Source organism: Neoarius graeffei, chromosome 1, assembly GCF_027579695.1.
Source record: "Neoarius graeffei isolate fNeoGra1 chromosome 1, fNeoGra1.pri, whole genome shotgun sequence".
NCBI lineage: Eukaryota > Metazoa > Chordata > Actinopteri > Siluriformes > Ariidae > Neoarius > Neoarius graeffei.
Genome location: NC_083569.1, coordinates 21628109 through 21643680, shown reverse-complemented (window position 1 = coordinate 21643680; position 15572 = coordinate 21628109). Strand labels below are relative to the sequence as shown.

General features: G+C 39.5%; 1 protein-coding gene across 1 annotated transcript in view; it reads left to right on the top strand.

Annotated features, from left to right (window-relative positions):
• The window catches only part of LOC132886932 (polyunsaturated fatty acid lipoxygenase ALOX12-like), a 31151-nt gene extending 19617 nt beyond the window's left edge, over nt 1-11534 (top strand). The window contains exons 7-14 of the mRNA XM_060922165.1: nt 240-383; nt 474-677; nt 775-861; nt 4446-4615; nt 4765-4886; nt 8995-9095; nt 10845-11015; nt 11290-11534. Coding sequence (XP_060778148.1) covers nt 240-383; nt 474-677; nt 775-861; nt 4446-4615; nt 4765-4886; nt 8995-9095; nt 10845-11015; nt 11290-11469 — 1179 coding nt within the window. The 3' untranslated portion in view covers nt 11470-11534. The remainder of the gene's footprint in view (nt 1-239; nt 384-473; nt 678-774; nt 862-4445; nt 4616-4764; nt 4887-8994; nt 9096-10844; nt 11016-11289) is intronic.
• The last annotated feature ends 4038 nt before the right edge of the window (nt 11535-15572 follow it).

The window sequence follows — 15572 nt, the reverse complement described above, 5'->3', positions numbered from 1 at the left end:
TGCAGGGAGGGGACATCCTTAAAAGCCCCAGATGTTTTCACATCTTGGAAACACCCCTGTTTGCATGCCATGATTTTATCAGGCTCAGTGAGTTGGGTTTAGCACAAAACCTGCTGTAATGTGATGAGTTTAACCAGACAGAAAAATTAGCAATAATCCATCCATGTACCAGTACTATAGGTAACACATCTGTCCTGGTATTTTAAAAACTATAAGAATCTCTCTTTCTCTCTGTGAAGGCTGGGAATGTATACCTTGTTGACTATGCTATACTGGATGGTGTCCCTGAGAATGTGATTGAAGGAAATAAGCAGCATATAGCAGCTCCTTTGTGTTTACTATATGAGCATCCAGACAACGGACTCATTCCTATCGCTATACAGGTAATGTTTTCACCAAATCTGTTCAGCAGAGGCCTGATGAAAATATGCCTCATGAAACAGTTCATTCCTTTCCCTTTTCCTTTTTCTCAGCTTGAACAGAACGCTAGCAAGGACACACCCATCTTCCTCCCTAATGATTCACCTCTGGCTTGGTTATTGGCTAAAATGTGGGTCCGTCATGCTGAATTTCAGGTCTTCCAGGTGCTATCGCACCTGCTGCGAACTCACCTCATAGCGGAGGTGTTCTGTGTGGCCACACTGCGTCACCTCCCTGAAGTCCACCCTATAAAGAAGGTTAGTGGGAAAGTATAGATTAGCTTTCTTTAAAGCTAAAAGTGTCAGGAATGGCAGTAAGTCTTTCTCTTTCTCCATCCCTCTGTCTCTGCTACAGCTGCTCAATCCTCATCTGAAGTACACTCTGGAGATAAACTGCCGAGCACGCTCACAGCTCATCTCTCCTGATGGCATCTTCAAAAGGGTGAGCTTCAGCTACAGACAATATATAGACTGAAGTTACTTGAAAACATTTGGTATTTTTGATCCATTTAAATGCCAGGTTTTACTTAATACTGCTTACATAGTCAAGGAATGAGCTAGGTAAGCACAGGGTGTCTGAAAAGTCAGAACCAACGAGAGTGAAATTACATTTGCTTAATTTGGGGTTTATTATTTACAACATATGCTCTATATGTTGACCCTTGTCCCGTACACATTTTTTCTATCATGCTTTTGTGGATTGTGCGCAACATACAGTCGTGCTTGAAAGTTTGTGAACCATTTAGAATTTTCTATTTTTCTGCATAAATATGACCTAAAACATCATCAGATTTTCACACAAGCCCTAAAAGTAGATAAAGAGAACCCAGATAAACAAATGAGTCAAAAATATTATACTTAGTCATTTATTTATTGAGGAAAATGATCCAATATTACATATCTGTGAGTGACAAAAGTATGTGAACCTCTAGGATTAGCAGTTAATTTGAAGGTGAAATTAGAGTCAGGTGTTTTCAATCAATGGGATGACAATCAGGTGTGAGTGGGCACCCTGTTTTATTTAAAGAACAGGGATCTATCAAAGTCTGATCTTCACAAACACATGTTTGTGGAAGTGTATCATGGCACGAACAAAGGATATTTCTGAAGACCTCAGAAAAAGCGTTGTTGATGCTCATCAGGCTGGAAAAGGTTACAAAACCATCTCTAAAGAGTTTGGACTCCACCAATCCACAGTCAGACAGATTGTGTACAAATGGAGGAAATTCAAGACCATTGTTACCCTCCCCAGGAGTGGTCAACCAACAAAGATCACTCCAAGAGCAAGGCGTGTAATAGTCGGCGAGGTCACAAAGGACCCCAGGGTATCTTCTAAGCAACTGAAGGCCTCTCTCACATTGGCTAATGTTCATGAGTTCACCATCAAGAGAACACTGAACAACAATGGTGTGCATGGCAGGGTTGCAAGGAGAAAGCCACTGCTCTCCAAAAAGAACATTGGTGCTTGTCTGCAGTTTGCTAAAGATCATGTGGACAAGCCAGAAGGCTATTGGAAAAAGTGTCTTGTGGACGGATGAGACCAAAATATAACTTTTTGGTTTAAATGAGAAGCGTTATGTTTGGAGAAAGGAAAACACTGCATTCCAGCATAAGAACCTTATCCCATCTGTGAAACATGGTGGTGGTTGTATCATGGTTTGGGCCTGTTTTGCTGCATCTGGGCCAGGACGGCTTGCCATCATTGATGGAACAATGAATTCTGAATTATACCAGCAAATTCTAAAGGAAAATGTCAGGACATCTGTCCATGAACAGAATCTCAAGAGAAGTTGGGTCATGCAGCAAGACAATGACCCTAAGCACACAAGTCGTTCTACCAAAGAATGGTTAAAGAAGAATGAAGTTAATGTTTTGGAATGGCCAAGTCAAAGTCCTAACCTTAATCCAATCGAAATGTTGTGGAAGGACCTGAAGTGAGCAGTTCATGTAAGGAAACCCAGCAATATCTCAGAGTTGAAGCTGTTCTGTCCAGAGGAATGGGCTAAAATTCCTCCAAGCCGGTGTGCAGGATTGATCAGCAGTTACCGAAAATGTTTTGTTGCAGTTATTGCTGCACAAAGGGGTCACACCAGATACTGAAAGCAAAGGTTCACATACTTTTGCCACTCACAGATATGTAATATTGGACCATTTTCCTCAATAAATACAACCCTGATTCCAAAAAACTTGGGACAAAGTACAAATTGTAAATTAAAATGGAATGCAATAATTTACAAATTTCAAAAACTGACATTGTATTCACAATAGATCATAGACAACATATCAAATGTCGAAAGTGAGACATTTTTAAATTTAATGCCAAATATTGGCTCATTTGATATTTCATGACAGCAACATATCTCAAAAAAGTTGGGACAGGGGCAATAAGAGGCTGGAGAAGTTAAAGGTACAAAAAAGGAACAGCTGGAGGACCAAATTGCAACTCATTAGGTCAATTGGCAATAGGTCAATCACATGACTGGGTATAAAAAGAGCATCTGGGAGTGGCAGCAGCTCTCAGAAGTAAAGATGAGAAGAGGATCACCAATCCCCCTAATTCTGCACCGACAAATAGTGGAGCAATATCAGAAAGGAGTTTGACAGTGTAAAATGGCAAAGAGTTTGAACATATCATCATCTACAGTGTATAATATCATCAAAAGATTCAGAGAATATGGAAGAATCTCTGTGCATAAGGGTCAAGGCTGGAAAACCATACTGGGTGCCCGTGATCTTCGGGCCCTTAGACGGCACTGCATCACATACAGGCATGCTTCTGTATTGGAAATCACAAAATGGGCTCAGGAATATTTCCAGAGAACATTATCTGTGAACACAATTCACCGTGCCATCCGCTGTTGCCAGCTAGAACTCTATAGTTCAAAGAAGAAGCCATATCTAAACATGATCCAGAAGCGCAGACGTCTTCTCTGGGCCAAGGCTCATTTAAAATGGACTGTGGCAAAGTGGAAAACTGTTCTGTTGTCAGATGAATCAAAATTTGAAGTTCTTTATGGAAATCATGGATGCCGTGTCATTCGGACTAAAGAGGAGAAGGACGACCCAAGTTGTTATCAGCACTCAGTTCAGAAGCCTGCATCTCTGATGGGATGGGGTTGCATTATTGCATGTGGCATGGGCAGCTTAAACATCTGGAAAGACACCATCAATGCTGAAAGATATATCCAGGTTCTAGAGCAACATATGCTCCCATCCAGACGACGTCTCTTTCAGGGAAGACCTTGCATTTTCCAACATGACAATGCCAAACCACATACTGCATCAATTACAGCATCATGGCTGCGTAGAAGAAGGGTCCGGGTACTGAACTGTCCAGCCTGCAGTCCAGATCTTTCACCCATAGAAAACATTTGGCGCATCATAAAACGGAAGATACGACAAAAAAGACCTAAGACATTTGAGCAACTAGAATCCTACATTAGACAAGAACGGGTTAACATTCCTATCCCTAAACTTGAGCAACTTGTCTCCTCAGTCCCCAGACGTTTACAGACTGTTAAAGAGAAAAGGGGATGTCTCACAGTGGTAAACATGGCCTTGTCCCAACTTTTTTGAGATGTGTTGATTTCATGAAATTTAAAATCACCTAATTTTTCTCTTTAAATGATACATTTTCTCAGTTTAAACATTTGATATGTCATCTATGTTCTATTCTGAATAAAATATGGAATTTTGAAACTTCCACATCATTGCATTCTGTTTTTATTTACAATTTGTACTTTGTCCCAACTTTTTTGGAATCGGGGTTGTAAATGACCAAGTATAATATTTTTGCCTAATTTTTTAGCTGGGTTTTCTTTATCTACTTTTAGGACTTGTGTGAAAATCTGATGATGTTTTAGGTCATATTTATGCAGATATCTAGAAAATTCTAAAGGGTTCACAAACTTTCAAGCACCACTGTAATTGGATTAAGATATTTCTTCAACATATTTCCCATTGGTTCCTGACTTTTTGTACACCCTGTCGATCAGTAGTAGATAAGGAGGAATGTTTTCCTGGCAGGTGGTGTCCACAGGTGGTGATGGGCTGCTGGTGCTGTCTCAAAAGGAGTTCCAGGTCCTGACCTACCACTCTCTCCAACCCCGTTGGGATTTCATCGACCGTGGTGTTACCAAACTCAAAAAATACTTCTACAGAGACCACGGTCTGATGCTCTGGGATGCCACTGAAAAGTAATAGTCCAGGCACAATGCAATGCACTAGCGCTACTATTTCCTGTCATTATTAGACACTGAAATGAAGTTTAACCATATTCTGCATTTTGTTTGCTTCATTTTGAATTCACAAGTCTTGATAGCTCCTCTTTCCGTCCCACCTACAGGTTTGTCTCCAGCATAGTGTCTCTGTATTATGGAAGTGACAGTGACGTAGTTCAGGATTCAGAACTTCAGGCATGGATTAAGGATGTGGTTGAGGAAGGCTTTTTAAATGTCCCTCACTTTGGTTAGTTGCCTGAACTAAAAATATATGGTCACAGGGACACAATTTTAGTAACTTTGCCACAGTACAGCACCACAATGGCTTTGAAATAAAGCATTCAGGATGTGATTGAAGTATAGGCTTTTGGCTTTAATTCAAGGTCTTTAACAAAAATCTTGCATGGACTGTTTAGGAGTTACAGCCATTTTTTACAGTCCTTCCATTTCCACAGGCTCAAAAGTAAGTGGACAAAGTAACAATTATAAGGATTATTTTTAATATCTGGTTGCAAATCTTTTGCAGTCAATGACTGCCCGAAGCCTGAAACCCATAAACATCACCAAGGCCTGAATTTCCCCCCCTGAGATGCTTTGCCAGGCCTTTACTGCAGCTGCCTTCAGTTTCTCTTTGTTTGTTGGTCTTTCTGCCACCCATTTTGTCTTCAGTCAATGACAAGCATACTCAGTTGGGTTGAGGTTCTGTGACTGACTCAAGAAGATCTTGGGTTTGTTTTTGGACAGGATAGTATATCCTGTGAAAATAGAGAGACTATGTCAAAAATGGCTGTAATCCCGAAATGGTGAATCGAATATTTTTGCTGTGCCACTTGAATTAAAACTGAAAGTCTAGACTTCAATCACATGAATCATTTTAAATGCTTCCTTTCAAATCCATACATGTGGTCATATACAAAGCCAAAATTATGAAGATTGTGTCAGCCCAAATATAACCCAGTTTCCAAAAAAGTTGGGACACTTCACAAAATATAAATAAAAACAGAATGCGATGATTTGGAAATCATGGAAACCTTATTTCATTGAAAATGGTACAAAGACAACATATCAAATGTTGAAACTAAGATATTTTGTTGCTGTTTGAAAAATGCATGCTTATTTTGAATTTTGAAGTTGGGATAGAGACATGTTTACCACTGTGTTTCATCACCTCTTCTTTTACCAACACTCTGTAAACATTTGGGAAATAAGGAATCCAATTTCTATAGTTTTGAAAGTGAAATGTTGTTCCATTCTTTCCTGATAAGATTTTGGCTGCTCAACAGTATGGGGTGTCCTTCATCGTATTTTTCAGTTCATAATGCACCAAATGTTTTCAGTGGTAAACAGGTCTGGACTGCAGGTAGGCCACTTTTAGAACCCAAACTGTCTTACCATGTAGTTGTAATATATTCCAAATGCAGTTTGGCATTGTCTGTTTGAAATAAGCAAAGCCTTCCCTGAAAAAGACATCATCTGGATGGCAGCAGATGTTGCTCCAAAACCTGGATATATTGTTCAGCATTAATGTGCCTTCCCAGATTTGCAAGCTACCCATGCCATTTGCACTAATGCACTCCATCCCATGATGGATGCTAGCTTTTGTACTGTGAGCTGATAACAACCTGGATGGTCCTTCTCCTCTTTAGGCTCAAGGACACTGTATCCATGAGTTCCAAAAAGAATTTCAAATTTTGATTTATCAAACTACAGTACAGTTTTCCACTTTACCTCAGTCCATCATAAATGAGCTTGGGCCCAGAGAACGCAGTGGTATTTCTGGATAATATTTATATATATATTATTTCTTCTTTGCATGGTAGAGGTTTAACTTGCCTTTGTGGATGCAGTGACAAACTATGTTCACAGATGATAGTTTTCATTAGTGTTCCTGAGAAAATATAGCAATTTCCACTTGCAAATCTTGTCTGTTTTTAATGCAGTGCTGCCTGAGGGCCCGAAGATCACTGGACTCCAATATTTGTTTTTGGCCTTGTCTCTTGCGTACAGAGATTTCCCCATATTCTCTGAATCCTTTAATGATATCTTGTACCGTAGATGATGTGATCCCCAAAATCTTTGCAGTTACACATTGAGGAACATTATCCTTAAATTGTTGCATGATTTGCCCTTGTAGTCTTTCATAGAAATCATATTTGATCACCTTTCCTTGTAATAACACTTTTTAATCGTATGGGATCAGAGAATACTAATTGTTGCAGTCTTGCAACTGGAATTTTTGCCCATTCTTGCTTGATACAAGACTTCAGCTGCTCAACAGTTCATGGTCACCGTTGTCTGATTCTCTTCTTTGTGATGTGCCATCCATTCTACTGTAAATAGGAGACAGATCTTGACTGGCAGCAGACCAGTCAAGCACATGCACTCTGTGTCTATGAAGCCACACTGCTGTAGCCCATGCAGCTTGGCATTTTCCTGTTGAAATAAGCACAGACTTCCCACAAAGAGATGTCACCTTGATGGCAGCATATGTCTCTCTATAATCCCAATATATGCCTCCACGTCAGTGGTACCTTCACACACATGCAATTCGCCCATACCATGGGCACTGATGTGCCCAACACCACCACAGATGCTGGCTTTTGCACTTTTCTCTGATAAATTGGATGGTCATGTTCACCTTTGGCACTGAGAACTCGACATCCAGTTTTCCCGAAAACAAGCTGAAATGTGTACTCCTCTGACCACAGCACACGGTTCCACTGTTTTTCAGTCCATCTGAGATGAGTTTGGGCCCAGAGAAATCAGCAGTGTTTCTGCATAGAATTGATGAATGGCTTCCTCCTTGTGTAATATGGTTTCAAGTTGCATTTCTGAATGTTCTAAGTGACCACGGTTTTCTGGAGTACTCCCGAGCCTATGTGGATATATTTGTCACTTTAGCATGATAGTTTCTCAGGCAGTGCCACCTGAGGGCTCAAAGGTCATGCATGTTCAAAGGTGGTCTCCAATCTTGACCTTTATGCACCGAGATGTCTGCTAATTTCCTGAATCTTTATCTGAATATTATGTACTGTAGAGGGTGGCACAGTGTAACAGTCAAAGTCTACAGAAGAACTGTGGCTAATTCTGCAGGATGCTCAATAAAACTTGCCATCTAATTTCTTTATAAAATTACACAAATTGTACCTGAAACTGGGTGGCGTGGTGGTGTAGTGCTTAACACTGTTACCTCACAGCAAGAAAGCTCTGAGTTTGAGCCCAGTGGCAACAGGGGCCTTTCTGTTTGGAGTTTGCATGTTCTGCCCATGTCTGCGTGGGTTTCCTCCAGGTGCTCCGGTTTCTCCCACAGTACAAAAACATGCAGGTTAGATTAATTGGTGGATCTAAATTGACTGTAGGTGTGAATGTGAATGGTTGTTTGTCTCTGTGTGTCAGCCCTGTGATGACCTGGTGACTTGTCCAGGGTGTACTCCACCTCTTGCCCACAGTCAGCTGGGATAGGCTCCAAGTTGTGTGACCCTGCATAGGATAAGCGGTTACGGATAATGGATGGATGTACGATAGATTTTGAAAGATTTAAATTCTCTGCAATCTTGGTTAAAAATGTTATTTTTGAATTGACTAACAATTCTCTCACAAATTTTGGCACAAACAAATGAGTCACGACCCATCTTTGCTTGCAAAACCTGAGCCTTTGGTGCATGTTCCTTTTATATACAATCATGATACCCTCATCTGTTAACAGTTAACCTGTTTATTGTGGAATAAAATTATTGGAAACAAAATTGTGTTACTTGAATATCCTATAAATATGTTTTTCAGTCTTATTTTGCCTCTGTCCCAACTTGAGCATGTTGCAGGCATCAAATTCTAACTTTGTTTATATTTGCAACATACGATTAAGTTGGCCAGTAAAACTATCAAAAATATTTTCTTTGTACTTTTGTCTGTTAAATAAATATTCATGCGAATTAAAAAATCGCATGTTTTTTTTAATGGGATTTTGGAAAATATCCCCATTTTTCTGGATTTTTTTTTTCAATTAAATATGGGTTTTCCATGATTTGCAAATCATTGCATCCTGTTTTTATTACATTTTACTTAGCATTCCAACTTTTTTGGAAACAGAGTTGTTCTTATGAAACTTATTGTATAATACTGGTATCATGCTATCACCTGTGGAGTAGTGGTGGTTCAGTGCTCAAGGCTAATTATGAAAAACAACAAATTATTATGAAAAACAATTAAATATTTCATAATCAATTATTTCTATGACCAGACATGAGATCATTTAAATTATCTCAAATGTAACATTGTACTACATGCAAAAGCTCTGATTACATTTATCCTTATGCAATGCAATTAACGTTATTCTTATAATTAATGTGTGACAGGGCTACTTAATGAACTAAAGAATAAACAAGAGCTGATCACACTTTTGAGTGTGATCATCTTCATCAGCACTGCACAACATGCAGCAGTCAACAATGGACAGGTGAGTGATATATCATTGTTGTATTCTTTTATGAAATTAGATCTAAACCAAGTACCCATGTATAATAAACCATAAAGGGAAGTATCAACATAAAACTAACACTGACTACTATTTCCATTAATATATAATACTGTATTTATCACCCCAAATGATTTGGCAAAATTCAGCATTGCGCAATTATTGTATTCATCCACCAGTGTTCTGTTACTACAATATCTAATCCCACAGCAAGCAACTTATTTATAGTGTTATAGTATAATTACTTGAGCCAATCATGCTGTAGGTGGCAGTTATGGGAAATAAAAATCAAACTATCCTGCAAACAAATAGCCACCCTAAACAGTAGATGTGTCTCAGAAGTCAAATTCAAATGATGTCACATTCACAATCATACAGAGTATGAAGTGCAGTGAAATACTTCATGCAATGCTCCGTAAGTAATAAAGAGAGTTAAAAAAGGAAAGTTAGTAAAAAGAGAAAGAGTAAAATAGAATGCGATAAATAGACTAAAAATAAAATGTAATAGAGTACTCTGCAGAATATATACAGAATAATATCTCACCAAAAAAGATGCACTGACAGTTGACATATATATTGCACCGCAGTAAAATTAAATTGCACAGAGAGGTCCTGTACAATTGCAATGGAAATGTGTATATATTGCACTGTAGTGAAATGAAATTGCATGAAGAGGTGAAAGAAATGGGGGGATGAGGGTGAAGTGGTGACGAGACCTAGTTATTGTCCTGGTTAAGAGACCAAATGGCCTGAGGGAAGAAGCTCCTCCTTATTCTCTCAGTGTTGACCTTAAGGGAGCAAAAGCACTTCCCTGACCTTAACAGGGAGAAGAGTCCATAGTCGGGATGGCTGAGGTCTTTCATTATCTTCCTGGCTTTGGTCCATCACCGCTTGGTGTAGATAGATTGCAGGTCACAGAGCTTGGTGTGGATGATGATCTCAGCTGATTGCACCACTCTCTGGAGAGCCTGTCTGTCCTGCTTGGTGTTGTTCCCAAACCAGGTGGAGATATTTCCTGTCAGGATGCTCTTGATGGTGCAGGAGTAAAAGTTCCTCAGTACTCTCGGCATAAGATGGAAGTCTCTGAGACATCTTAGGTGGAAGAGATGCTGTTGGGCCTTCTTAACCAGGGCACTGATGTGGCAAGACCATGACAGGTCTTGCGTGATGTGAATGCCCAGGTACCGAAAACTATCCACTCTTTCCACTGGGATCCCATAGATGTAGAGGGGCTTGTAGTTCTTCACTTGCTTTGTGCAGAAGTCCATGATCAGCTCTGTTGTCTTGCTGATGTTTCAGAGGCGATTGTTGTCCTGGCATCAGTTCAGGTTTCTGACCTCCTCCAGGTAGGCCTCTTCATTTTTATTGGAGATCAGGCCTACCACAACAGTGTTGTCAGCAAACTTGACAGTGGTGGTGGTGTCTGATGAGGCTATGCAGTCATAAGTGTACAGAGAGTACAGCAGGGGGCTCTGAACACAGCCCTGAAGCCTCCAGTGCTGAGGGTAATTGGGCAGGAGAGATGTTTCCCCACCTTTAATGCTTTGTGGTCTTCCAAACTAAGAAAGCTCTAGCTGCAACTGTGTATTGCTGTAAGAGGCAAGTAAGCAAGTGTATGTACTGATCATTAAATTTTACATTTTGGCCAGTGGGTCCCTTTTTAATAACACACTCTTGCACATTTTCATCTTGTTCAGATTGACCTTTTGTGTATTTTCCACTATTCTCTAGTTTGACTTTTGTTCATGGGTGCCCAACATGCCTTGCACCATGCGCCAGCCTCCACCCACAGACAAGGACAGTGTCACAATGGAGATGATCATGACCACACTCCCAGATGTCAGCCAGTCATGTGTGGAGATGGCAATCACATGGCTTTTAGGAAGAAGTCAGCCAGATGCAGTGAGTCGACACTTCAAGTGGTCTGCTCCATTGGTTTCAGAAAGATGTCATTGCAAAACAGGCTCAAAATAACATGTAGAAATAAAGCACAGGATATTGGCTGTAGGTTTTTAGTAAACTGGATGGAATGATGGAATCCAGCACAATTACTATTACTTACTTACTTAATCTGTTCAATTCTATATGTTATACGTACAGCTGAGTATTTTTACCTTCTTTTTAGAATTTCTCTGTTTTTAGTTGATCTCCTTTCTGCCCAATCTCTCATGCTCAGGTACCTCTGGGACAGTACAAAGAACAGTACTTCACTGAGCCGGCAGCCCAAAAGATGATTGACAACTTTAGGCAGGATCTGAACAACATTGAGGAGGAAATTCAGAAACAGAATAAGGGTCTTGAACCAACGTATTTCTATCTGTGCCCAAGCAAAATAGAGAACAGCATTACCATATAGACAGACTTGAGAAACATTCTGCAATTTTTAATGTACTTACTAAGGCACATATAGAAAGCTGTCTTAAATATATAGACATTTTTGAGAAGTTTGTTTGAAATAAGAAGAATATACTCCTAAATTACAGAAACATACTGATGATTATTGTAAATCTACACTGACTGTCCACTTTACTAGGAACACCTGTGCATTCATGTAGTTAGCTAATCAGCCGATCTTACAGCAGTAGCACATTGCAAAAAATCATGCAAATACAGGTCAAGAGCTTCAGTTAATATTCACATCAAACATTGGAATGAGGAAAATTTGTTCTCAGTGACCTTAAACATGGCCTGAATCTTGGTGCCAGGTGGGCTGGTTTGAGTATTTCAGAAACTGTTGATCTCTGGGGGTTTTCATGTGGATTTAAAAAAAAAAAAAAAACATCCTGTACAAGGACAGACTGCAAGGTGAAACACCTTTCTAAAAAGATATATCAAAGGAGAACAACCAGACTGGTCTGAGCTCACAAAGTCTATAGTACTGTAACTTAAATAAGCACTTTTTACTCTTTATTCTTTACAACTGTGGTGAGAAGAAAAGCATCTCGGAACATGCAACACATCAAACCTTGAGGTGGATGGGCTACAACAGTAGGAGACCACATCAGGTTCCCCTCCTATCAGCCAAGAACATGAGTCTGAGGCTATCATGGGCACAGACTCACTGAAACTGGACAGTTGAAGATTGCAAAAAGACAAGGTGATTTTTTTTTTCCCCCCTGATCTTTAACTGTCCATTTAGGATGAGTCTGTGCCCATGATAGCCTGAGATTCCTGTGCTTGGCTGACAGGAGCAGAACCTGATGTAGTCTTCTGATGGTATAGTTCATCCACCTCAAGATTCAATGTTTTTGCATTATGAGATGGGTTTCTGCTCACTATGGTTGTAAAGACTGATTATTTGACTTTTTACATCTTTCCTGGCAGCTCAAACCAATCTGTGGTAGGTTTCCCAAAAGCCTCTTAATGCTAAGAGCATCTTAGCTACAACCCTGATTCCAAAAAAGTTGGGACAAAGTACAAATTGTAAATAAAAACGGAATGGAATAATTTACAAATCTTAAAAACTGATATTGTATTCACAATAGAACATAGACAACATATCAAATGTCGAAAGTGAGACATTTTGAAATTTCATGCCAAATATTGGCTCATTTGAAATTTCATGACAGCAACACATCTCAAAAAAGTTGGGACAGGGGCAATAAGAGGCTGGAAAAGTTAAAGGTACAAAAAAGGAACAGCTGGAGGACCAAATTGCAGCTCATTAGGTCAATTGGCAATAGGTCATTAACATGACTGGGTATAAAAAGAGCATCTTGGAGTGGCAGCAGCTCTCAGAAGTAAAGATGGGAAGAGGATCACCAATCCCCCTAATTCTGCGCCGACAAATAGTGGAGCAATATCAGAAAGGAGTTCGACAGTGTAAAATTGCAAAGAGTTTGAACATATCATCATCTACAGTGCATAATCTCATCAAAAGATTCAGAGAATCTGGAAGAATCTCTGTGCGCAAGGGTCAAGGCCGGAAAACCATACTGGGTGCCCGTGATCTTCGGGCCCTTAGACGGCACTGCATCACATACAGGCATGCTTCTGTATTGGAAATCACAAAATGGGCTCAGGAATATTTCCAGAGAACATTATCTATGAACACAATTCACCGTGCCATCCGCCGTTGCCAGCTAAAACTCTATAGTTCAAAGAAGAAGCCATATCTAAACATGATCCAGAAGCGCAGACGTCTTCTCTGGGCCAAGGCTCATTTAAAATGGACTGTGGCAAAGTGGAAAACTGTTCTGTGGTCAGACGAATCAAAATTTGAAGTTCTTTATGGAAATCAGGGATGCCGTGTCATTCGGACTAAAGAGGAGAAGGACGACCCAAGTTGTTATCAGCGCTCAGTTCAGAAGCCTGCATCTCTGATGGTATGGGGTTGCATTAGTGCGTGTGGCATGGGCAGCTTACACATCTGGAAAGACACCATCAATGCTGAAAGGTATATCCAGGTTCTAGAGCAACATATGCTCCCATCCAGACAACGTCTCTTTCAGGGAAGACCTTGCATTTTCCAACATGACAATGCCAAACCACATACTGCATCAATTACAGCATCATGGCTGCGTAGAAGAAGGGTCCAGGTACTGAACTGGCCAGCCTGCAGTCCAGATCTTTCACCCATAGAAAACATTTGGCGCATCATAAAACGGAAGATACGACAAAAAAGACCTAAGACAGTTGAGCAACGAGAATCCTACATTAGACAAGAATGGGTTAACATTCCTATCCCTAAACTTGAGCAACTTGTCTCCTCAGTCCCCAGACGTTTACAGACTGTTGTAAAGAGAAAAGGGGATGTCTCACAGTGGTAAACATGGCCTTGTCCCAACTTTTTTGAGATGTGTGGTTGTCATGAAATTTAAAATCACCTAATTTTTCTCTTTAAATGATACATTTTCTCAGTTTAAACATTTGATATGTCATCTATGTTCTATTCTGAATAAAATACGGAATTTTGAAACTTCCACATCATTGCATTCCGTTTTTATTTACAATTTGTACCTTGTCCCAACTATTTTGGAATCGGGGTTGTAGGAGAGGGAGCATTCATTGTGCTGTGCACTCTACCATTTAACGATGATCTTTGTGCAATGATGGTTTTGGGAAACTTGGCACTGGCCATTTTCCTCTGATGTCTCTTAGCAATGCGTTTCCACCCACAGAACTGTTACTCACTCAATGTTTTGGTTTTTCACACCATTCTGTCTAAACTCGAGAGACAGTTGTGTGTGAAAATCTCAAGAGATGAGCAGTTTCTGAAATACTCAAATGAGTTGATCTGGCACCATCTCAGAGTTAAAGTCAGAGATCACACTTCTTCTTAATTCTGATGTTTGATGGAAACATTAAGTTAAGCTCTTGACCTGTATCTGCATTTTATGCATAGTGCTGCTCCCATATGATTGGCTGATTAGAGATATACATGAATGTGCAGGTGTGAAGGCATTCCTAATAAAGTGTGTGTGTGCTTCAGATATGATGTTCTTATGTTCTCATGATTTTAATCCAATTTAATCTGATTTTCAATCAGAATCAATAAACTGGAAACTCTGTAATGCATGTAACCACTGAGAAAAGATGACTGAGATATTAGGAATGACAAAAATGTTTATTTCTGTCATTTAACTAAGTGTTACAAATGACTTTATACAAAATTAAAATTCACACAGACATCAATGCTCATTTCTACTTTGTATTTATATGTATATAAATATTGTTCAAATGTAATATTTTATGCATTTTTTTACATTCAGTTCACTGTCAAAGCGAGAGCGGCACTTTTTTAATTTTTAATTTAAAAACATTTGGACTTCAGTAAATATGGTGAGAAAATGTGTAGAAGGCAGTGAGGCACAATATTAACTAAATACAACAATCATCCTTCCATAAATATCAATCCCACACTGAGGCTTGTTTTTGTTAGACATCTAAACCTCAGAATGATTTACAAAGAGAAAAGCATCAGTGAAAATGCAACATTTGGGTCTGATTACAATTAAAATACCAACATATGGAAACATTGGTAGCTCAACCAAATTCAGCAAGATAATACAGTAAGATTGCATTCAAGGAGTACAAATTTCTCCACCCACCAGATGGTGATAACACACAAGATAATCATTACGCTTATTCATTAATTGAGCTCACTAAAGGGCACAGCCACATTGCCCGTGTCGAAGGTCAGCATGATATCGTATCATTGATAGGCTTCCTGTCTCTTGATTGGATCACTGCTTCTGACACCGCAATGTAGCTGGATGTACAAAATATTGTTGAAACATGCTGGAGTGCAAAGCTTATGGTTGCAAAAATAATACATGTGATAATAAGGAAAAGCATTTTTTCTGTGTTCCATTGCCAACAACTGAGTAATGTAAATGACTTGCTAAATAGTGGCTACACAACTTGGGGAACAGGTCTCACTTTAGAAACACTCCCCTTTCATAGAAATTCTGTTGTTTGCGAGGACCCTTTTGAGTCTGACTGCTTTGAAAGGAATCT